The 23,615-nt window shown below is 49.6% G+C and overlaps 10 protein-coding genes across 10 annotated transcripts; 6 read left to right on the top strand and 4 right to left on the bottom strand.

Annotated features, from left to right (window-relative positions):
- Positions 1-1,838: 1,838 nt before the first annotated feature.
- On the top strand, positions 1,839-2,701 carry N7471_004933 (glutathione S-transferase family protein; the record flags this gene model as incomplete). Its single annotated transcript, XM_057277652.1, has 3 exons — positions 1,839-1,918; positions 1,968-2,021; positions 2,077-2,701. 3 exons carry the CDS (start codon positions 1,839-1,841, stop codon positions 2,699-2,701), a joined length of 759 nt encoding a protein of 252 aa, XP_057137262.1.
- Positions 2,702-3,334: 633 nt separating this feature from the next.
- Positions 3,335-3,874, top strand: N7471_004932 (gamma-glutamylcyclotransferase family protein; the record flags this gene model as incomplete). Its single annotated transcript, XM_057277651.1, has 1 exon — positions 3,335-3,874. The coding sequence occupies one exon, from the start codon at positions 3,335-3,337 to the stop codon at positions 3,872-3,874; it is 540 nt and encodes a 179-aa protein (XP_057137261.1).
- Positions 3,875-3,981: 107 nt separating this feature from the next.
- On the bottom strand, positions 3,982-5,050 carry N7471_004931 (uncharacterized protein; the record flags this gene model as incomplete). Its single annotated transcript, XM_057277650.1, has 3 exons — positions 3,982-4,597; positions 4,665-4,761; positions 4,807-5,050. 3 exons carry the CDS (start codon positions 5,048-5,050, stop codon positions 3,982-3,984), a joined length of 957 nt encoding a protein of 318 aa, XP_057137260.1.
- Positions 5,051-6,072: 1,022 nt separating this feature from the next.
- bbp (putative zinc knuckle transcription factor/splicing factor MSL5/ZFM1) lies at positions 6,073-8,330 on the top strand (the record flags this gene model as incomplete). Its single annotated transcript, XM_057277649.1, has 7 exons — positions 6,073-6,238; positions 6,299-6,524; positions 6,583-6,800; positions 6,995-7,218; positions 7,278-7,386; positions 7,450-7,658; positions 7,716-8,330. 7 exons carry the CDS (start codon positions 6,073-6,075, stop codon positions 8,328-8,330), a joined length of 1,767 nt encoding a protein of 588 aa, XP_057137259.1.
- Positions 8,331-8,837: 507 nt separating this feature from the next.
- N7471_004929 (anion exchange family protein) lies at positions 8,838-11,068 on the top strand (the record flags this gene model as incomplete). Its single annotated transcript, XM_057277648.1, has 6 exons — positions 8,838-8,942; positions 9,000-9,214; positions 9,291-9,439; positions 9,490-9,577; positions 9,630-10,126; positions 10,185-11,068. 6 exons carry the CDS (start codon positions 8,838-8,840, stop codon positions 11,066-11,068), a joined length of 1,938 nt encoding a protein of 645 aa, XP_057137258.1.
- A 395-nt stretch (positions 11,069-11,463) lies between these two features.
- Positions 11,464-13,094, top strand: dbp8 (ATP-dependent RNA helicase DBP8; the record flags this gene model as incomplete). The annotated part of the gene is made up of 2 exons (XM_057277647.1): positions 11,464-11,966; positions 12,035-13,094. 2 exons carry the CDS (start codon positions 11,464-11,466, stop codon positions 13,092-13,094), a joined length of 1,563 nt encoding a protein of 520 aa, XP_057137257.1.
- A 518-nt stretch (positions 13,095-13,612) lies between these two features.
- N7471_004927 (uncharacterized protein) lies at positions 13,613-14,762 on the bottom strand (the record flags this gene model as incomplete). The annotated part of the gene is made up of 3 exons (XM_057277646.1): positions 13,613-14,149; positions 14,215-14,373; positions 14,451-14,762. 3 exons carry the CDS (start codon positions 14,760-14,762, stop codon positions 13,613-13,615), a joined length of 1,008 nt encoding a protein of 335 aa, XP_057137256.1.
- A 1,766-nt stretch (positions 14,763-16,528) lies between these two features.
- On the top strand, positions 16,529-19,186 carry N7471_004926 (putative glutaminase; the record flags this gene model as incomplete). Its single annotated transcript, XM_057277645.1, has 5 exons — positions 16,529-16,797; positions 16,853-17,252; positions 17,304-18,312; positions 18,374-18,504; positions 18,560-19,186. The coding sequence occupies 5 exons, from the start codon at positions 16,529-16,531 to the stop codon at positions 19,184-19,186; spliced, it is 2,436 nt and encodes an 811-aa protein (XP_057137255.1).
- Positions 19,187-19,942: 756 nt separating this feature from the next.
- stm1 (uncharacterized protein) lies at positions 19,943-21,371 on the bottom strand (the record flags this gene model as incomplete). Its single annotated transcript, XM_057277644.1, has 5 exons — positions 19,943-20,597; positions 20,711-20,834; positions 20,891-21,058; positions 21,192-21,210; positions 21,348-21,371. The coding sequence occupies 5 exons, from the start codon at positions 21,369-21,371 to the stop codon at positions 19,943-19,945; spliced, it is 990 nt and encodes a 329-aa protein (XP_057137254.1).
- A 723-nt stretch (positions 21,372-22,094) lies between these two features.
- Positions 22,095-22,991, bottom strand: N7471_004924 (SDR family oxidoreductase; the record flags this gene model as incomplete). Its single annotated transcript, XM_057277643.1, has 1 exon — positions 22,095-22,991. One exon carries the CDS (start codon positions 22,989-22,991, stop codon positions 22,095-22,097), a length of 897 nt encoding a protein of 298 aa, XP_057137253.1.
- Positions 22,992-23,615: the final 624 nt, after the last annotated feature.

Genomic DNA, 23,615 nt, shown 5'->3' with positions numbered 1-23,615 from the left:
GTTATATGACTGCCTGATAATCCAGATCACAATCGACCGGCACCAGAGTATGTTAATCTTGGAGCACAATTCATCACCATATCTTGTGAAATCAAAAATGCATGTACCTCTATAGACACTAGCATCCGATTGCCGGAACACGTGGTGTCTCATTTACTAGGCAACTCAAAAAGTCATATTGTACTACATTTACAGTAGTGAGAAGTTACCTATTGAATTAAATAGAGGAGATAGCTACACTGGGCCATTAAGCGAGTTGGACGAGAGATGGGATTCAGTAAGTCCTATGGAGCTACATATAAAGTAACATCGGTCCCTGAGCAACGCAATTAGCCGCATCCCAAACCTGAACACGGGCCAAATGCTTCATGCTACTCAATCCGGCTGAGCCCTTCCGAACACCTCAGTACTGTGATGCTTGCTTTGTTTCAGCGACGTAGTCGTCTCATTCAAGGGATACTTGTGATAATCCGCGACACGTTTCTCTACATTGATATCCTGTCGCTGCTGCACCTGCATGCTATTACTCGCCTCAGAGGTCGGTTGGGTGTCAACGACGCTAAACCAGCATGCATGGATGAAAAGCTGTTACACAGATCCAGCGGATCATTTTGCGGGTTGAACACGAAGGCCCAGCGAATCGGGTGAGCACATGAGGTTTATTATCGCGGCAAGTCATTCGGGAACTATACTGTGACGGGACCGCTCCACTAGATACATTTTCAACCACGCCATTAAATGAATCATGCCCAATATAAATGATGCCCATAGAGAGATCGTAGTAGGGCATGAGAATATGGCATTCCCTGTCCCTCTTAAGATACAGCTCGAGACCTTACTTACGAGCCAAGGCAAAGGTGACCTCATGGGCCTCGTGATTCACCGAGTTTAACGGTATTTTGACCTGAACAGGGTCCAAAATGTCAGAACAGCTGTGCTCAGTCAGCCAAGGCGATCAACGTTTGTGGGATCTGGTAACATTCAGTAGCAGCGCCACATGTCCACTCAGTATGAGAACAAGGCCAGGGCGTCTTTCTCAGAAAGGGCTTCATGACATAACATGGTAGTAGCTCGCAAGGAAGGAATGGGAATAGAGAGAATTGGTAGAGTGGCAGATAAATGAAAGAAGATGATTGAAGAATGAAGAATGAAGAATAAAGAAGAATTTTCTCGTCGATGAAAATCACACAAAATTAGGAATCTGTATCCTATTTATTTGTTGCGATAGGTTAATTAATACTTCTTTCCTTCCTATGTTCCAATTTGATCCATCTGGCCCTGATGATCCATGAATTCTGCTGGGGCCCAAGGTATTCTTCTCTCGATCAAAACCATAACTGCCGATGACGTGACAAGTCCAGCTATGCACAATAGGAGGTACGCCTTCATTCTAGGTCTTTCCTAGGTTTTGTCAAGAATTCCAGTGAATTAAATGAAAATAATAGGGAGTCTTAAAACCTAAGAGCTTAGAAAACCTGCGGTAGTTCCTATGAATATATGTTCTCCAGGGGTACAACTGTCAGCAAGACTAACGCCTATGGATACTGCAGAGCAAGGCCATAGAATGGAACTATATCCCCAGAAAGTACAACCTAGCCGGGCTCGTAGGTTGTGATGATTATTCAACAAACCCGGGTCGGGGAGACCTCAAGAGAAGCTTCCGCGAGTTCCACGAGCTTATAAATCTACAAAGTGGGGGGCCCGAGGCCGAAGGCTAATATGACATCAACCATCGCATACTTAAACCATCGATCTATCTTCAAACATCCAGCAATAATTCAACATCTTCTTCAATCATCTCAGTTTTAATTTTCAGCCCCCTTTCCTGATTTATCAATATGACGCAACCAAATATCACCCTCTACACGACCCAGACCCCCAATGGGATCAAAATCTCCATCGCGCTAGAGGAGCTTGGGTATAGTAGTTTCCTTGACCTTCTGAAGCTTGGTACTAACATATTGTAGCCTGCCATACAAGGTCGAGAAGATTGACATCTCGAAGAACACTCAAAAGGAAGAGTATGAGCTTGCACCTCTACAAATACCTACGCAAACAGATCTAACTGTCGTACAGCTGGTTCCTAAAGATCAACCCCAATGGCCGCATCCCTGCCTTGACAGACACCTTCAGCGATGGCCAGGAGATCCGACTATTTGAGTCTGGCAGCATTCTGGAATACCTGGCAGAACAGTACGACACAGATTACAAGATCTCATTCCCCAAGGGCACGCGGGAATACTACGAGATGAAGAGCTGGCTGTACTTCCAGAATGCGGGACTAGGACCCATGCAAGGACAAGCCAACCACTTCTCGCGGTACGCGCCCGAGCGCATTGAGTACGGCGTGAACCGATACGTCAATGAGTCGCGCCGATTGTATGGTGTTTTGGACAAGCACCTCGCTGAGTCCAAGTCTGGTTATATTGTCGGTGACCATGTTTCTATCGCCGATATCTCACACTGGGGATGGGTCGCTGCTGCCGGATGGGCCGGTATCGATATTGACGAGTTCCCGAATGTTAAGGCCTGGGAGGAGCTTATGGCCCAGCGACCAGGCACTGAGAAGGGTCGTCATGTCCCTGCTCCTCATACCATTAAAGAACTCATCAAGGATAAGGCGGCTGTGGATAAAGCGGCTGCTGAAGCCAGGTCTTGGATTCAACAGGGGATGCAAGCCGATGCCAAAGGCAAAGTTTAAATGAAGCGCCGACAAAGAACTGCTAGGACATTGATGGCTGTTGAATGACAGAGCAGATAATTTGAAATGAAATTTGAATCAACAGACCATAAACTTCACAATTTTTAATAAGTGTGTTAGTGTTGTAGTACATTTCACATAGGTACGTATACATCGGATTGCAGGCCGCGCTCCTGGCTTTTCCTTTCTGTTTTGGTGCTCACCATTTCCCGCCTTTTGATCACTGAGTACACAACAAGTCCTAACCCTATACAAGCATGGCAAACAGTCAGACCCAATCCACAACCGAAGGCGGGACAAAGAGACAGAATCCAGCAGAGTCCAGGTCGTGACAGGCTCCTCTAGATGGGCGGGACCTCCCGAGGTCGAGAATATCCATTGATGACGTAATCTCTCCAGACTTCCCTCAGGGCCGCGACCTTCCAAGGAAGGGTCGGTCGGTCATCGGATCCATGGATGTCTCAGGCACCCAAGAGGAGATTCCCAGATGGCTCCCATCTCCCATCTCCTCCCTCCCATTCTTCCCCTCTCCATCGCACTACACCACAGAGATATCAGAATACACAGTGTTATCACCTGCGTTCCTTGACCCGATCTCTGGCCTGTTGAGATCATCATCTGCATACCCACACAATGAGCGACAGACGCCCCTCCCGGATGCTCCGCAAGTTCCTTGAATACAATGACTCGGCAGACACGCTAAGGCAGAACCAAACAGCATCTGATAATTCTGCTGAAGATGGCTGGCCTAGAGATCCCTTTCAAAGAGAATATTGTTTTTTCTATGGGACATTAATGGATCCACATACGCTCTCTCAAGTCTTGAACTCGTCAAAGCGACCCCCCGTCCTGCGTCATGCTAGAGTGATAGGGTTCGAAATCAAGCTTTGGGGCCCGTACCCTGCCCTTCTTGGTGGAAAGCCACTCCGTTCAGTCGATGGTATGGCGTATGAAATCTTGTCGCAGACGCAACTTGATCGACTCGCGGCCTATGAGACGGACAAATATCAGCTAAGACCTTGCTTGATTGACCTGCTGAATGATGATGATAGCATCGAAGAGACTGTTGAAGGGGTTACTTTCATGTGGAATGGACAACGGGATGAACTACGGGAAGGCACGTTTGACCTGAAGCGATGGAAAAAAGAGAAGCAGTTGGGAGATTTGGATTGAAACCCGGAAAGATGGGAGACTGAAACCTTTTACCTAGGTACTGGGCCTAGCTCCTTCTGAGATATTTGCTGCAACAATTGAAGTTTTGCCCTGAACCTCGATGTAAGCTACATGCTTTGTAATTTCTTCATAACCAGGTTCTTTGCGTTCCCTTCGTCCTCCTTTGCCTTGAGCGTCTCTTGCTCTGCTGTAACCAGTGCTCGCACAGGGCTCGGGTTAATGTATCCAGACTTTCCCCGGAAGAGTGACTCGAGAATTCCGCGATTGGAACCAGACACACCGAAGCTCGTAAGAAATCTTCGCAATCCCTGAACATCCCGTGAAAAGCGAGAAATGTTCCGATCTGATGACATCATCTTGGATGAGTTGACAAATGAGGCCACAAACTCTACCCACGGCAAACATGCTGTCTCGTCTGATGCTCCTGGTGCTTGGCGGAACTCGAGAGTGGCCTTACCACCGTAATAAAGATTCGTGAAGTTCCACGCAAAGTATCTTCTGCCATTATCGTTCATCAAGTCAACGATTTCCACGTGATTTTCGCACCCATCCAGAATGCTTAAGCATTCGCGAACACTCTTTCCTTTCAAGCGTGAATTATCGCATCGGTTGCTGGCAGTATAGGCATTGCTTCGTCTGTGGTCTGGGACAATAGCCAGTATGGCGCCTTCGAAGTAGAAGATGCTGCGGCAGATTGATTTCAACGTGTCGAGGCTCCAAGGGCTGTTTTTGGGAGGGGATATATGTGCACATGAACGCCGCATGACTGATTGGCTTCAACGTCGCAAACCAAAGAGAGAGCTCTGAACATGTGGCGAACTTCATCACGCCATAGACTTCTCTCATGGTATTGAAGGATGGGAGACACGAGCTCCAGCGACCCTGATCTGTGTTAGTAGATTGATTAGGATATGGATGGCATTGAGACATACATTGGTCATCAGTATCTGGCTTGATAGTCACATCATCCGTGAGAGACCACTCAGCGGATATTTCTGAGCCTTCATAAATACCATCAACATCATTGTGTACTCGAGGGTATGGACGACGGGCGGCGTGGAAATGGGCGATGAGATGGTTTGCGAAAGCTTCAAGATCTGGAAATTCATCTTTGGCTTTCTTGCGGTGTGTCAAAAGGATCTCCAGCTCGATGCCGATTCGAAACCCAGCGTCCATTCTCGCAAGAAAGTTGAGGGTTAATGCTGTCAATGATTGGGAGTAGAAGTCTGGATTGATTGGAAGGAAAGAGACTGAGTCCTAAGTCTGCTGCGAAAGTGAATTGCTTGAGAGCTGAACCGGTGATGAGTCTGAGGAAGCTAATGCCTAAAGTGGAATCCGCAACCTATATCTCATCTACTCTCATCCCAGCAACTCTTCTTCTCTCTTTTCTCCCCATCTTCAACCTTTCAACTCCCATCATACATAATTTGTCTGGCTCTTTCGAAAATCTTCTTGCTCTTTATCAAAAAGTCTCGGTTTTCACAAGTCACCTCCATCAGAAGCTTTGCAATAGCTGCCGGCTCTGCTAACTCCGCCGCCTAGTTAAATAAGGCTAATTCCACCCTTTAAATAAACCTAACTTGAAGCTGGACCAACATGACCTCTAAAAGGAAGTAAGGGATAAGAGTAAATAGCAAATGAGAAAAGCTTACATATCCATATGACGGTTTATTGGTTTCTAGTTTTTGACAAGGGGAGTAATCGTTCCACATATGGGAGCCACTCTGCTCGAATAACTAATGTTGCCAAAGGCACCTGGCCTCATACCCAAATAACTGGAATAGCCCTCGCGAGACCTTTGGTAGGAACTGTGCCCCGGCTAGGATTCACCTACATCCACGAATGGGATTTCGCCAATGGAGAGTCCTACCGCTCTACCACCGGAGCAGCGTACATATCTATAGAAGTCAGCACTGGAGGATTCCAAACAACCCGGGTGCGCAAGTGGTCCACTCTGGAGACCGTATTTGTAGACCACGGATCGGAACAATAATCATCCTGGATACAACCTAGCGCCTATTGATCACCCCGGTCCGGGTTCACGGGTATATGTAAATCCGAGGATAGTCTCGCCACCGCCTACTAAATAAGATTTTGCTATAATCACGTGTTAATGCTCGCCTCGAACACCAAAGCTTCTTTCATCTCTTCCACCTGTATCACTCACTACTTACCTTTTTCTATCCAAAGCAGCAGTCATGGCTTGGCGCAACCAAGGAACAACTGGCTCCAACAACATCCCGCTTGGCCGGCGACGCATGGGCGGCGAGGATGAAGAGGAAAGTCGCACTGCGACCCCTTCTTCTATGCCCTCTTCGTCTATGGGTCCCGATGGTCCAAAGCGTGGGCGTAGCCCTGTTCGAGGTATGTTTCTTCCAAAGTGAAAGGTTTGAAAATAAATTAAGACTGACTTATATTTCAAAGCCGATCCAGGTCCCCTGAACACCGATGGCGATGGCAAGAGGCGCAAGAAGCGCAACCGCTGGGGTGACCAGCAAGAGAACAAAGCCGCCGGTCTTATGGGCCTGCCCACTATGATCATGGCGAACTTCACCAGCGAACAGCTCGAAGCTTACACACTTCACCTTCGTATTGAGGAGATTAGCCAGAAGCTTCGGATCAACGATGTGGTCCCTGGCGATGGTGACAGGTATGCGCTTTCGTCCTTTGTAATTTTGTACTTACTTGTATACTGACCTTACCAACAGATCTCCCTCGCCACCTCCCCAGTACGACAACTTCGGAAGACGTGTGAACACTCGCGAGTACCGTTACCGCAAGCGCCTCGAGGATGAACGTCATAAACTGGTCGAGAAGGCCATCAAGACCATCCCTAACTACAACCCGCCTTCTGACTACAGACGCCCCACCAAGACCCAAGAGAAGGTCTACGTCCCCGTGAATGACTATCCAGAGATTAACTTCAGTATGATAACTAACCCTCTAACTCCTAACCATTCTTCCATTGCGTCTATCACGAGTCCCTACTCGACTCGAGCTGACAAGACATACCACCTTGGATGTCCTCAGCTTGTTTCTTGCTAAACCGTGGTGCCTGATACTGCACATATTTTAAAAAATTACAGGATCACTAACACCTAGCTCTTGCTATTTTTACAGTTGGCTTACTCATAGGACCTCGTGGAAACACCTTGAAAAAGATGGAGACCGAGTCCGGTGCCAAGATTGCCATTCGAGGCAAAGGCTCCGTCAAAGAAGGAAAGGGTCGATCTGATGCCGCTCACGGTAGCAACCAGGAAGAAGACCTGCACTGTCTGATTATGGCGGACACCGAAGAAAAGGTTAACAAGGCCAAGAAGCTTGTCCACAATGTCATTGAAACAGTAAGTTCCCTTGTCTCATTTTGTGGGTTAAAAAAAAACCGGTATTGACAATTTATCAGGCCGCGTCCATCCCTGAAGGCCAGAACGAGCTCAAGCGCAACCAACTTCGTGAGCTAGCTGCTCTTAACGGTACCCTTCGTGACGACGAGAACCAGGCTTGCCAGAACTGTAAGTGAACACCTTTCAAATGTCCTTTGTTGCGCAATTAATTTTAACCGTGATCCTTATCAGGTGGTCAAATCGGACACCGCAAGTATGACTGCCCCGAGCAGCGTAACTTCACTGCGAACATCATCTGTCGTGTCTGTGGCAATGCTGGCCATATGGCTCGCGATTGTCCTGATCGCCAGAAAGGCAGTGACTGGCGCAACGCCGGCGGCGCGGACAGACGTGGCGATCGTGCTGTTGGCACTGGTGATGCCGTGGATCGCGAGATGGAGGTAAGTTCTCTTTGTTCATGACTACTTCATCAGATATGATACTAATATCTCACTTAGCAATTGATGAACGAATTGTCTGGTGGTGCTCCTGGCGAATACGAGCCCCGTCGCATTGAAGCCGGTCCCGATGGCGGTAATGGCCATCCCGACGACCGTGATGCGAAGCCCTGGCAGCAGCGCGGACCACCGCCCCAAAGCGATGTGGCTCCATGGCAACAGCGCCGCGAACCTCGCCCTCGTGATGATTACGGATCCCGCGATAACTATGGATCCCGCGACAATCATGGACCTCGTGACGACTATGGATCTCGCAACCAGGGTGGTCCTGCCCCTTGGGCTGCGCAGAACCAACCTCAAGGTCAACCCCAAAACCGCGACTACGCTTACGGATCTCAAGGTGGTTATGCTGCTCCTGGTACTGCCCCGAGTGCTGCTCCTTGGCAGCAACAAGCCCCTCCTGGCGGACAGCAGCCTGCCTATGGTGGTGGTTACGGTGGATACGGCGGATATGCGGCTTACCCTCCTGGAATGGGAGCTCCTGGTGCTGCCCCTCCTGGTATGGGCGCGCCTCCTCCCCCCTCCTGGTATGGCTCCAATGTACCCCGGAGGTGCTGGCAGTCCTCCCCCTCCGCCCCCGCCTGGCGATGCCCCGCCTCCCCCGCCTCCAAGTGACCTGCCTCCCCCACCCCCACCTCCCCAGTGATGACCTCGCCTCCCCAGCGAAAAAGTGATCTCGATTCAAATCGTTTGTCCATGCGTGAAGAAATTGGCCATGGGGGCTTTGAAAGACAATTCAACCAGGATTGGTTTCAGAAGCCCACGGCTCGCTAACAATTGTTCCAAAAACTCCATAGTTGCTCTTTTCTATGCAGTTTTGAGTAATACGACTAATTCTTTTTAGTACATCTTAATTTCAATGTATGACTCGTATTTGACCCCGTACACTTGTATATGAACGTAGCGGCCTGATCAGCTGGGCTAACGAGAAGTGGATGCCTCAGGCCCCACATACATGTCTTGGCTTCAGCTCCAACATTTCTCCGCAAAATCAAGCTAACTTCAATTATGTCCTAATTCATGCCCTCCTGTATTTCATTGCGTATCAATCAGTGCCTGGCTCTTTATAGATTCATGCCAGTTGTATTACACTGAGGCGTCGAATTCATCTCAGAATTGCATATGCAAGGATCGTCACACGGGGATTTGTCCCTCCCGGGACCCAACATGCACGCCTCCATGTCCGCTCAGCGGAAACCTTCTCGGCAATCGCAGCGGCTATCATCGGTACGCTCAACGCGATCAGGTAGATCTGACTATGGTACCGCACGTCAATCTGACCAGTCTGTCGACCGACAAGACGGCGCGCAAGAAAACTCGCAGCGCCGTGCATCGACGGCGGCGTCGGTGCACTCGGCTCAAGATAAATGGTGGCACGTCCACTTCTTCCGTGGAATGATCAATGATGTCAAGCGCAGAGCACCATATTATTGGAGCGATTGGACTGATGCATGGGATTATCGTGTCGTGCCTGCTACGGTTTATATGTATTTTGCTAAGTATGTTCGCTCTGATTGGATATTAATCAAGATCTTTTCTTCGGCGCAATGTTTCATTTGCTCACAATCAGTGTAGTATCCTGCCTGCTCTGGCCTTCTCGTTAGATATGTTCGAGAAGACCAGTCAGAGCTATGGCGTTAATGAAGTTCTACTTGCTTCCGTTCTTGGTGCAATTGTATTTTCGCTTTTTGCGGCTCAGCCGTTGGTCATTGTCGGTGTTACTGGTAAGAAATCTAGAATATATGATCACGAAGTCTCAATCTGAGGATTTTAGGTCCCATCACTGTGTTCAACTATACTGTCTATGATATCATGGCTCCTCGAGGGACGCCGTATCTTGCATTCATGTGTTGGATTGGAATGTGAGTTTCCTTTATCATCTTCGATCATTGACTTCACTGACATCCATTGTAGCTGGTCTTTGATTATGCATTGGGTACTGGCCATCACTAATGCCTGCAACGCCCTGACGTATGTCACTCGGTTCTCGTGTGACATCTTTGGATTCTACGTTGCTTGCATCTATATCCAGAAGGGCATTCAAGTTCTCACCAGACAATGGGGCTCCGTGGGAGAGACCTCTGCCTACCTGAGTATCATGGTTGCACTACTTGTCCTGATGTGTGCATGGATTTGTGGGGAACTGGGCAACAGTAATCTTTTCAAGCGATTCATTCGGAAATTCCTCGAAGACTACGGTACACCTTTGACCATAATCTTCTTTACCGGCTTCGTCTATATCGGTCAGATGAAGGATGTCAATGTCGCTACGCTCCCTACTAGCAAGGCTTTCTTTCCCACAACTGACCGGTCTTGGCTTGTGCGTTTCTGGGATATCAGTATTGGAGATATCTTCCTTGCCATCCCATTTGCGCTTCTTCTCACTATTCTCTTTTACTTTGACCACAATGGTGAGTACTCTGCATCGCGCAAATTGCAGTGGATTTATGACTGACGCGTCCCTTCCAGTGTCATCTCTCATTGCCCAAGGGACCGAATTTCCTCTTCGAAAGCCGGCTGGCTTCCATTGGGACATTTGGCTCCTCGGTCTCACAACTTTTGTAGCTGGAATTCTGGGAGTACCATTCCCCAATGGCCTGATTCCCCAGGCCCCCTTCCACACTGCCGCCCTCTGCGTCACTCGTCAGGTCACAGACGAAGACGACACGAATAAGGGCAAAGCTATCCGGGTAACAGACCACGTAGTAGAGCAGCGACTAAGCAACTTAGCACAGGGACTTTTGACCTTGGGAACAATGACTGGACCCCTCCTCATCGTGCTCCACTTGATTCCACAGGGTGTTATGGCTGGTCTGTTCTTCATTATGGGTGTCCAGGCTCTACAGGGAAATGGCATTACACAAAAACTGCTTTTCCTTGCGGAAGACAAGAAGTTTACTTCCGCGTCAAATCCTCTCAAGCGAATCGAGCGCCGTTCCGCCATCTGGGCCTTTGTTGCTCTTGAACTGTTTGGCTTTGGTGCGACTTTCGCTATCACTCAGACCATCGCTGCCATTGGATTCCCTGTTGTTATTCTCCTTCTGGTGCCGGTGCGCTCGTTCCTGCTTCCTAAATGGTTCACCCGCGAGGAGCTTGCAGTACTCGATGGACCGACAGCTAGTCCATTCACCATGGAAAGTGTCGGTGGCAACCACGGACTGGAGGAGTACGATGAAGCGGTGGCTAGCGGCGGCCGGGAGGAGTATTTGAGTGGAGGTGATGGAGTCCTGAGAAACCGAACTTCGGCTTCTCCGGAATCCGCAGTCGAAGATGATGATCTAGAGCGTGGAGAGGCGTACGAACTCGCCTCCCGGGTTTCGCGCAGAAGGAGCACAGCTAGCAGGGTAGACTAAATGGTACTACGGTAGCCTATGTTGCAATAAAAAAAGTAGCTCGCATTCTATTCGGTTATGTTGTCGTTCTCACTATCATTATACACCATTCGATGAACAACTAGTCATACAGCTGGGAATATTGATTGATGCCTGATTTCTCCGGCAGTAACATAATACATTGATAGACGCTTCATGAATCAATGATTGCTCTGCAGACTCAAAACTGATCTTAATTGTTAGTTAAACCCCTAGTTATTTGACTAACTATGGTGTATGTATGGATGTAGTTAACTCAAAGCTTGTTTGATGCAAAATGTAGTGCCTTATAAACTAGGCTCCACACCCCACCGCTTGTTGGAGATAACTTTTTCTGCCACGAAATTATTTCGTCCTGATAGACAGTCGCAAACAAGATGGCGCCCCCGATCACAGAGAATCCGGAGTTCGAGGACTCCGATGTGTCCGATAATTCAGACGTGGAACAACCCGATGTCGACGACCGAGCCCCCAAACGCCGCCGTCTCTCAGAGTCTTCCAACGACTCATACGTCGCACCTGCGCCGCTCCCCACCCTCTCTCGTATTAAGAAGAAGGGCGAGGTAGAGGAGGAGCCGGAATCGAAGGAAGAGGAACCGGTGCTTATTAGCGATGCAATTGAGCTTGGTAAACAGAGTGGACTGTCCACTTTTGCGGAATTGGACGTCGCACCTTGGCTTGTCTCTTCGTTGACGACAATGGCGATCAAACGGCCAACTGCTATTCAGAAGGCTTGTATTCCTGAGATCCTGAAAGGGAAGGACTGTATTGGTGGAAGTCGCACTGGTTCCGGAAAGACTATGGCCTTTGCGGTTCCGATTATGCAGCAGTGGGCGCGGAATCCATTCGGGATCTACGCTTTGGTTTTGACCCCAACTCGGTATGTTCATGGTGGATATGAGACGTTTTATCGTTCGTCTTCGGTGACTAACCTTTCTCTCTGTCTAGTGAGCTTGCACTCCAGATCTACGAACAATTCAGGGCCGTCTCTGCGCCGCAAAATATGAAGCCTATCCTTGTCGTCGGAGGCATGGATATGCGCCAGCAGGCTATTGAACTTGCGAACCGGCCTCACGTGGTCATCGCAACACCCGGCCGACTAGCCGATCACATCAAGACATCCGGAGACGACACAGTAGCCGGTCTCCGCCGTGTTAAAATGGTTGTTCTCGATGAAGCCGATCGCCTGCTAGCCAGTGGGCCAGGAAGCATGCTACCAGACGTGGAAACATGTCTCGGAGCACTTCCACCATCCGCCGAGCGTCAAACGCTTCTATTCACAGCGACCATGACAGCTGAAGTGCGGGCACTGAAGTCCATGCCGGCAGCAGGCAACAAGCCACCAATCTTCATGACCGAAATCGGCACCGAAAACCAAGGCAAAATCCCGCCAACCCTCAAGCAGACATACCTTAAGGTTCCCATGACTCACCGCGAGGCCTTCCTGCACGCGCTGCTCTCCACCGAAGTAAACCTCACTAAGCCAGTTATCGTCTTCTGCAATCATACCAAAACATGCGATCTGCTAGAACGCACCCTCCGCCGCCTCGGCCACCGCATCACCTCCCTCCACAGTATCCTCCCGCAATCCGAGCGCACGGCTAATCTGGCTCGTTTCCGAGCCACTGCTGCCCGTGTCTTGGTTGCTACGGACGTTGCATCCCGTGGTCTCGATATCCCGTCCGTAGAGCTGGTTATCAATTTCGATGTGCCCCGGAACCCGGATGATTATGTGCACCGCGTTGGTCGTACTGCGCGTGCGGGCCGGAGTGGTGAGGCTACCACGCTTGTTGGACAACGTGATGTTGAGCTCATTCTTGCTATTGAGGAGCGGGTTGGTAGGCAGATGGAGGAGTTCGAGCAGGAAGGTGTCAATATTGAGAGCCGTGTTGTTAGAACCGGTTTGCTTAAGGAGGTTGGCTCTGCGAAGCGCGAGGCTGCGGGTGAGATTGATGAGGGTCGTGATATCCTTGGACGGAAACGTAATAAGTTGAAGAAGGTTCGCTGAGGGACGTCTTATGAGATAGATGCTGTCTACCTTGAATTCATTGATATATTTAGCGATCTTCTGTCCGGGATTGGACCTGAAGTGTAACATATTCAATGTCTTAATAATGTGCGAGAAGCAATGCAGCACGTGGCGTTGTTCTTGTAGCATTCCTGGGTGAACTACCGCGTGGCAAGTCTTATGCACTCGCCCGGGAAGACAGCACTGCTATTGGTTTCAACTTTGTATACGGTGTTAGGGCGAGAACTGATAACTGTTCAAATGCACAAATGGTATCATTGATCGCAATGTATAGACGAATTATTCTAATAATGCTGCATGCTTTCCAAAATGGGATAACCCGCTGTCATGTTAGGACCAACACTTGAACTATATCAACGAATCCCAATATGCTCATCGCTTGGCCCTGTACATCATGCAATGCAATGCGATTTAATTCACTCAGACATGCTCCACACGGTAAGCAATAGTCTGGAAAAGAGTATCAACACAGAAGAAAAAAAGACAATGCGGCCGAATCATCCAGTCCACGAGTCCGAACTTTGATTGCCTGTCGTACTCATGAGTTTCAATAGCCCATCGACCGCGTCACCTCGCTGTGACGGCGACATGGCATCCACATCATCCATACTGAGCTCGGCTCTTGGGCCCATACTTGCTTCCCTATCGGCTTCACGGCGAATGACCGTAGCCGGAGGACTACTCAGCTGCATTGGGGAGCCGAGCCCACGAGGCGGTGTTCGTTGCGCGTGTGACTTTGTGCGTTGCTGAACAACGCTGGAAGACAATGGGGAAGGTCGGCCTGGAAGATCGGGTGTGCTGTGGGAGGGGGTGGAAGTGAAGCCAGCGCAGCCAATGCGGGGTGTCTTCATTTGCGAGGATGAGAAGGATGTTAAGTGTTTGCGCGATGAGAGGGGTGGTGTAGAGAGGACGGAGAGTGAAAGCCGTGGGCATTTGCGACTGTGTGCTTCTAGCTCGGATACTCGGCGGTCGAATTGGTGATCTGTCACATTGCGCATCGCGCTCTGTAGTCTTGATCGGAGAAGGCTTGCTTTCTGTTTAATTGTTAGAAACTGTCCGCTGGGGAAGGTGTTTGATACTGATATCAGGGTCCGCATACTTGTTGAATGAACATTTTTCGCGCGTCGGAGTCTGAGGTAACGCTACGCGTTTCTTGCTCGGGGGTGCTGGGCACATTGAATAATTGATCGGTGTCCATTAGATCTTGTGTTTGGTCGCGTTCGGGTTGCGAGTTTTGTGGTGTGGGGGTTTGGTTGAGCTATTATTCGCGCGTTATGGAGTTAGCTTTGGATTGCTCATTCTCGGGACTTCTTTGCCTGTCTCGCATGAGCTTACCTGGCTTTGCATATCATCATTGACAGTGGATTGGACACCGGGCTGCGGAGAGGATTCCCGCGCCTGCATGTGTCCGAGGTTTTCTTCCATTTCATCCACTTGATCCCGTGTCCGTTTTTGGCCTGCAAATATAGGAGATGGGAGGAGCTTCTTAGGTGAGGTAGCAATTGACATCCGCTTGACCGGGGTCCCAATGGCCGGGAATGACGGTTTGGCGTGTGTGGCGGGGGACAGACACGCGTTTGTGTCCTTCTCGCCGAGAATTCGTCGCCCGTCCTTGATGGGACTGAATTGCACTGAAGTCGAATTCATTATTGAGCTCTAGGGTAGTGCCCAGGTGGGATTGAGGGGAGGATTGAGAAGAATAGAAGGTCGAGATAGTAGAATCCGGAAGTACTGCGGGGGAGTCTGATGTTGACGCGAGCCAATTGTATAAGGAAAATTGCAATCACAATTGGTAGTACCAAGTTAAGAAGGAAGTTAAGAGGTATAAGATAGAAGGTAGAAGTAGAAAGTAAGTAGAAAGTCGAACTGGAAAAAGAAAAACGGTCCTCGCGCGTCGATCGCGTTTAGTCGATAACTTACTAGCCTTGTATAGAGCACGGACTGGGGGCTCCACACGGGCGTGTTGAGCACGCGTTTGCATTTCGATTTGGACATTGCAATTGTTTTGATACTGTTAGTACTATTACATAGTTTGGTTTAGAATGTTTCATAATGGTTTACTGCTATATGCTTGTTATTCTATAGACGCGTACTCCGTATAAAATTGACTTTTCTTAGGATGTTCCCTTATAAGACTTATTAATATCGAACATTTGATCTCTTTTGGGGTCTCTATTAAATGCCCTAGCGTTACAATTTGCTTTTCTGAGACTCTTTAATAAAGATTCATAATACTGTCACACACACCGAGTGCTAAACCCCGGCCTGGGGCGCGTCTAGTGCTTTTCGTGTCCAGGATCCACAAGGGCTAGAGAACCCCACGAGCGCGGTCTATGTATGATTAAATTCCAGGAGAAAAACACAAATGTTATCTACAATGGCTTTCACTTAAGAATAAGAGTCTGATGGTATCAAAATAGATAAGCATGTATGTAGTAGTACCGTTAGTTAGAGGGAGGGGAAATAGCCCATGGTAGACCTGAGGTATATTGTGAGGAACAATGCATTTGTGTCCAAAGACAGAGTATGGAATCCATGCATCCAGGTGCATGACTAGCTTATTTCCCCCCCCCCTCTTTTGCATATCCTACAAACATTCAGTTAAGGTGATGCCCTAGGTAATATTGAGTTAGTGGACTATAACTATAAGACCTATCACTGACTGACTTAATATTGTACCCAACAGGTAAACTATCCTTATAGTGTGACCGAGCTTGGAAAATCGAGATAGACAACATTAACAGGTGCCTAAAGTATTGGCAATAACTTAAACTTGCCTTTCCCATCAAGCTAATTCTCCTATTTCTATGTTTCGTGGATATGTAGACAGACTATGATGGGGTAACTAGATGTTGACCTGGTTTCTCAGGCCTTTATTATAGTAACTAACTAAGTTATAGAGCAGATAATAGCGCTTTTCGTACAACCTACCATCGTTGCTCCTGTTGACTGATCTCTGGTCATGTTTTACTTACAATTCAATGAAAGTATACCATATATAATCAGCGGAATAGCCATAGGAGCCCTAGAGGTATGTTTCTCTGTGATTAGATAGTGCTCTCTCCGCATGACATCATCAGGGGATGTGTAAGGAGAACCTCCAGGGCTGACTTATATTGTGCTGTAAAGGAGGATTAGGATAAAAAAGAAAAGATGTGATGACTAGAGTAACTCGAAACTCATCTCAATCTCAACGTCAAAAGCTAAGAGATGACTTCCAACGTTGATCTTTGATCCTTCCCCGCATTTATATTTCAATATTCTCTCTCTTCCTCCCTTGATCCTCTCTTCTTTCTCCAGCTTTGCTACAACTCTTTTAGCTGCACATTCGTTACACAATCTCAGCTATTATTGTTATTCCAAATTTTATCGCGGACCGAACTCTGTATCACCTTCGTTACGAGTGACTGACCATGCAGCTGTCACTCGTGGCCCTGGCCGCTGTCTTCCAGGCAGCGGTTAGCACCGCCTCTTCGCTCACTCCACCCGTTATCCCCTTGATCGTACGAAATCCATATCTGAGCACCTGGCTTGCAAATGCTCGGGATGCACCTTGGTCAAAATGGCCCATGTTCTACACTGGAGAGGAGGTGGGACTTTCTTTGATGGCTCACCTTCCAAGTCAGAATACCGTCTACCCTCTTGTTGGCAAGCCCCACGAGTCTTTGGGTGTTAAATCAGAGTATGGATTTGAAAAACACTTATTTGTGAGGAATTTTATAACTAACAAATTACAGCTATAAGATCATGTTCCCCAACTACCTTGGCCTGAACTACGATGCCTCAACGACCAACCTGACCTACCACATTGATACTGGTACCGGAAACCCTCTCGACATTACAATTTCTTTCCTTTCACCCATTACGCCAACTTCAACTCTGCGCCAGTCAATCCCGGCCTCCTATGTTTCAATCGATGTCCAAGGCGATGTCGACGTCAGCATCTATATGGATGTTGACGGCCGCTGGGTCAGCGGAGATACTGGTAGCAAGATCAAGTGGGAATGGGATAGCTTGAAGACCGAGCACGAGAAGCTTACACTTAATCGATGGCAAGTACAGAGGGAGAACGAGCTTCTTTTCACAGAGACTCGCGACCGTGCGGAATGGGGCAGTCTTCATTTCACTGGACCATCTGTAAGTCTTATCTCGTCAAAATAAACTGATCTATAGTTAATCATAACCCAGGACGCTAAATTCCAGTCTGGATATGCGACTGATGTACGCCGAGGTTTCGCAAGCTCGGGAACTCTACAAAACACCAACGATGATAAATTCCGCGCTATTCAGGATCGAGCGCCGGTTTTTGCGTTCTCCAAATCTTTCCACCTCGGCCATTCATCCAAGATTTACGACGACAGCGTCACCTTTACTCTTGCTTTTATCCAAGTCCCCGTTGTTCAGTATGCATCATCTCGTGGGCTCACCCTGATGCGACCCTTATGGGAATCTTGGTACCCAACAACAGAAGAGCTCCTGGGTTTCCACTACAGGGACTACGCTGCAGCTAGTTCTCTAGCATCTAATTACTCACAGCAGGTGGCAGATGACGCGTACTTGTCGGGAGCCGATGACTATGTTGACATCGTTGCCCTTACTGCGAGGCAAGTCATGGGCGCCACTACCTTTTCAGGAACCCCGGATGACCCGATTCTGTTCCTAAAGGAGATCTCTTCAAATGGCAACTTCCAAACTATCGATGTCATCTTCCCCGCGTTCCCCTTCTTCATGTACACGAACCCCCGGTGGTTGGCGTACCTTTTGGAGCCGCTGATCGAGCACATGCTGAGCGGGCAATACCCCAATAAGTATGCGATGCACGATTTGGGTACACACTTCCCCAATGCGACCGGACATCCTGATGGGAAAGACGAGTACATGCCGGTCGAAGAGTGTGGTAACATCCTCATCATGGGCTTGGCTATCGTGAACTCGCTTCGCTATGAAGACTCTACCGCGGCCTCATCCATTTGGTCAACACAGGGGTCGCCCTCATTAAGCCCTGAAAGCGAGACTTCTGGACTGTTCCCTCTTGACAATTTACAGGTACTGTCCGGAATTGCTCACCAAGATAGCAAATGGGGTGGTGGTAGCAAGGGCCAGCACCAGGCTGAGAAATGGGTGAAGCGGAGCTATAGTCTATGGAAACAGTGGACCGGATATCTGGTGGAGTTCTCTCTTGAGCCTGCTAACCAACGTAAGAACAATTTATCTATCTTTTCTAGTGGCCTATTAATCCAAGCTAATCTCGAGAACAGTCTCTACCGATGACTTTGCAGGCTGGCTGGCTCTCCAGACCAACCTGGCTCTCAAGGGAATTGTGGGCATCAACGCGATGAGCAAGATCGCCGAGGTAGCCGGTCAGGATGCCGACGCTGCTTATTTCAAGGTATGAACCGTCTTTTGTCTGTGTGTTCTGACAGATTGACTAACTACTCTCGCAGAAAGTCGCCAGCGACTACATCACCAAATGGGAGAAGTTTGGCATGTCCCGAGATGGCACACATGCGAAGCTTGCCTACGACTGGTATGGCTCTTGGACAACGATCTACAACCTCTACGCCGATGCCCAGCTCTGCTTCCACCTAGAGGATACCGATACCGATTCGCCTGGGTTTGTTCCGCGCCACATCTACCAGAAACAGTCTGTGTGGTATCACTATGTGCGTCAGAAGTACGGCCTGCCCCTCGACAGCCGCCACATGTACACCAAGACAGACTGGGAGTTCTTCTCAATGGCTGTCGCCTCCAAGCCTGTGCGTACAGAGATCCTCCAGTCTGTCGCACGCTGGGTCAATGAGACGACCACTGATCGTCCATTGACCGACTTGCACAACACGGAGGGTGACGGGGGCTTCCCTGGTCCGAACTTCTTCGCTCGGCCTGTCGTTGGTGGCCATTTTGCTTTCCTAGCGTTGAAGCGTGCCTGTGGTGGAAAGGCCATGCCTGGCCTGTCTTTCCTCGACGATGTCGACGAGGAGGCCTTGGCGGTTTGGGCCCAGAGTGCCGAGTCTGCCGCGAAAGAATTCACCATGCCTGGGCGGAACCGCCATGGCGAGGGAGAGCTGTAGAATCTTACATTCCATCACAGCGACGGGTCATAGATGGAGAGGCTGTTGACACATTGGATCTGTTGGTCGTCTCTCATTTTCCTTGGCATCCATAACCCCCGGCCAGAATCTTGCAACTTTGGCTATCATTAGTACATACTTAGATAGGGTTAAGTCCATACCACCTTGGGTAAATCCAAGGATACATACAAGCCCGATTTTGGTCTATTTCTGTGCAAGTCCGTCTCGTATACATCGAAAAGCGTACATCTGCCCGTCGAAGTACAACCCCACTGGTAGATCTATGAGATACTAATTCTCTAGAGTATAAGAAGCAGACATGTCCCGTAATTCAATTGAAGATTCTTTGCGTTCCTATTTTTTTGTTGACTTCTTCTGGATCGATTCAAATTACATGGGCCCGTCGAATTCAGTCATCCAATTCGCGTTTGCTCACCGAAGGCAAATGTAAACACACACACAACACACATATAAGACCAACCCGGAATATGTCTTTTCCCAAGAGAAAAGAAAAAACTTAAATCTGGGCAGTTTTTGCATCCAGCAGAGCACGGATAATCCTTCACATCCCCCAAACTCCCCTCAAGCCCAATCCCCATAAAGAGAAAATAAAAACCATCACAGATGAAGCGACACAATAAATACCACCTCCGGGTGAACTTGCACACCTAGCTGATGGAGAAAAGGGATGGAAGAGTCGGGAAGATAAAGGATATCCGTATCTGGGAGCACGAGTTCCCGACAAGGTCAGGCAATTTAGTTGCCGCCGAGGCTGGGGAAGTTCTTCTCGTCGACGGTAGGGCCGGCAGGGCCACGGGCGTTGCCACGGGGAGCACCACCGCGGGCAGCGGGGGCAGCACCACCACGGGCAGGGCGGTCACCACGGGGGGCACGGTCGCCGCCACGGGGGCCACCACGGCCACGCTCGCTGCGCTCACCACCACGGGCAGGACGGTCACCACGGGGGGCGCGGTCGCCGCGGTCGCCACGGTCGCCACGGCCGCGGGGAGCGGGGCCGCTGCGGGGAGGCTCGACGTAGCGGAGGTCAACGTCAAGGAAGTTCTTCTCCTTGCGCTGCTTCTCGCGCTTGGCCTTCTCGTGGGAGGGCTGGATGTAGGAGGCTTCCTCCTGCTTGGCGAGCTCCTTGGCGGCAGCCCACTTCTTGTCGAGCTTGCTGCCCTCGTTGGCGGTGCGCTCGGGCTTGGCGGCGAGGGTCTCGCGCTGGGCCTTCTCGGCAAGGTAGTCGGCGAAGGACTTGGAGTTGTCGGGCTCCTCCTGCTCCTCGGCCTCGACGGGAGTCTGGGGCTCGTTCTCCTCCTTCTTGGCGATCTTCTCGCCCTGGCGCTCATCGTCCAGGGTCTTCTCGCCGCTCTCGGCACCCCAGCCCTGCTGGACCTGCTTGCGGGTGTCGCTGTATTATCGAAAGTCAGGTTAGTTTCGTCACTCGAATTGTTATTTCCCCATGAAATCTCATGCTTCTCATGATTTTTTCTTCGGGTTTATTCGTTTCGAGGGATCGCTTACGTCTGGCCAGTGCGGGACTGGCGGTCACCGCGGCCGCCACGGCCACCACGGCGGGCGGGCTGAGCAGCCTCGTCAGTGGGCTTCTCACGGTTGTTGTTACGGCCAGCGTTGCGGTCACGGTAAGCTGTCCAATCATTAGTCCGATTATTCCGTCAAAAACCGGTTCTTATAACCACGTACCGGCCTCGTTGCCAGCGTTCACACGGCCACCACGGCGAGCGTTGGCCTCGGTGTGACGAACAGGCTGCTCCTTGGGGGCATCACGCTTTCCGGAGCGGTCAACGGGGCGGTCGATAGCCTTGGTGGGGGGAGGAGCGGGTCTGCTGGGGTCGAGCTCTGGGTCGTTACCTGATGATAGGTAACGTTAGCGATCAATCGACCGAAGAACGGATGCGAATAGAGCTTGATTCTTCTCAAAAGAAAGGCTCATTGTCGTCGGAAAAGATAGCCGAGAATTGGATTCAAGGGAGGGGAAATTTACCCAGAAGCTCGTAGAGGTTCTATATGAAACCAAACAATTCGAATTAGTTATTGAACATTTAAAAAAATCCCTCAATTCCCGAAATCGCTTCCAGATCGCGATTTCATTCAGCATTGCGTCGCTGGTAGCGCGCGGGAGAGCTCCAATTCAGCGTACCTTCGACCGGACGGACTCCGCCATGACGCCTGTTGTGTTTCGGAGACCTTCCGGGGGAGGCGCTCAACTTTAGACAATCGGTCTAGAGGAGTTAACGGTGCACAAGGCAGAACCCAAGGGAATCCGGCCTGTCAAGATTGATGATGATGAATGATCAGGGTGAAGAGAGGTCCACGGTTTGTGGTTGCAAGGTGTAAGGTGACTAATCAGGAAAGGCGGCTTCTGCTCCTAAGCGAAGATGCCCGCGTCCGCTGATTGGCTGCCCGCAGTCTAGGGCTTAGGGTACCTTACGTAATCATTACGTCAAGGACTGCTCTAGGGAGTATAGTTTTCTCATACTTGCTGGGTTTATTCGCTGTTGGACGTATTATATCCACCCTTTTGTGTATATGATCCTTATATGCATGTTTCTATACGGTGATCTATGTATTAGCTTAAACAGAACTGACATGTCCCGGTGGAGTATGTCGATCTGACTGTGGACTACAGCTGCGTACTCTATTGCGGCCTTGCAGAAGCTATGTAATCATGGAGCTATCCATAGCACAAATATGATGGATAAGTTTGGATTTGGGACTTGTGAGTGGAGATTGTTGCATCATCTGGCTAGCAATCGCATTGGTCATTATCTCTCACTTGGGTATGCATTCCGGCCTCGATATATGCCCAACCCTTCCCTCATCCCAAATGTATATGATGTTTGCGAAAGACCACCGCTCAAGAACACAAAAAGTATGAACTAACCCCTCACTTCTGGGCATAAACTCCGGCCTTGATATCATCCAAAAGCTTCCGGCCAAGTGGCTTCCAGCGAAGGAGTTCCTGGGTCTTCTTACTTGAAGTCGGGTTATCTATGCTCATAACAAAAGAGATGAAGCTGTCAAGGCTTCCCGCTTCGTCAAGAGTCTTGGAGACAGCAGGGAGACCCAGATTATGACCAATGGCTTCAGCAATATCTTTCATGGCGATACCCTCCTCACCCACAGCATGGTACTTGCTTCCAGCAACACCATTCTCTAGGGCAAGTCGGTAGAGCCGAGCAGCATCATGACGATGAACAGCAGGCCAGCGGTTTAGTCCCGCATCGATGTAGATGGCATTACCCTGCGAATGGGCCAGAGCAGCGAGCCTATTGATGAACGCGTGGTCCTCATCGCCGTGTACAGTAGGCGGCAGACGGATGACACAAGCACGCACGTTTTGCCGAGCAAGCTCGGAAACGACCTTCTCATTCTGAGCGCGGATGTTCATTGGTTGTTCGTAATCAATGACTTCGTCTTCGGTGCTGACTTTACCCTTGGTGAGCCCCAAGGTGCCAGTGGTGGTGACCAGAGGCTTGTTGGTTCCTACCAGGACTGAGCCTATAGCTTCGATGGTCTCTTTCTCGTCAAGGCAGTTCTGTGCATACTTGCTGAAGTCGTGGTCGAATGCAAGATTGATCACGCCGTCAGCCTCGCTGGCTCCTTGCTTGACGATCTCAAGGTCTCGAAAGGAACCGCGGAGTACTCTGATGCCTTTCGCTGTCAGGGCAGCGGCGGCTTCGTCGGAGCGGGCGAGACCTGTGACCGTGTGGCCGGCGGTTATGAGCTCGTCGACAACTGCTCTGCCGATGAAGCCGGTGGCTCCAGTCACGAAGACGTGCATGGTGAGAATGGTTGTAGTGAGGAAGGTTGACGAAGTCTGAAGTGTAGAAGGTGAAAGTCGGGGGAATCAGGGCTTCTCGAGTACAAATGTATAAAATTTGCTTGAAGCATGCAATTGAATATGACGAAAATTACACAGAAATTGAGGTCGCGACCCTTTATAGATCGAGCTCATCCGAGGAACTAAATAACCATGTACAACCCGGACATAACCCTTTGCTTAACTCCATATTACCCTCACAACCCATGCAAGCTATTCCTCTGGCTCGCCTATAAGTAGAAAAATTATTGAATAATGTCCGAAGTGAAATACGGGGTTATCTCGACAGCGACTCTAAGCCAGTAAGATCACTACGTCCGGGGTTCGGAGTTAAGCACATCAACAACGTAGACAAACCTGCCACGAATTGTCCCGTCCTTTCACATCATATTTTTTGCAGCCTACTATGTAGTATATGATACAAACGTGATGGTGCTAAACCAACCGGCCTAGGGCAAACACTCCTCCTGCAAGCGGAGGGCACATTACAAATCAAGAGGTGGCTGTCGTACCTAGGTAACTCGTAGCTGTAAGATCCGTCGCATGAAAGTAAGATCCATGTTCGTTTTATGGGAACCCTTAGTG

This window comes from Penicillium samsonianum (assembly GCF_028829775.1).
Source record: "Penicillium samsonianum strain IBT 33392 chromosome Unknown utg000003l_segment0_segment0, whole genome shotgun sequence".
NCBI classification, from domain to species: Eukaryota; Fungi; Ascomycota; class Eurotiomycetes; order Eurotiales; family Aspergillaceae; genus Penicillium; species Penicillium samsonianum.
Note: the sequence above shows the minus strand (reverse complement) of the source record. Positions and strands in the feature narration are given on the sequence as shown.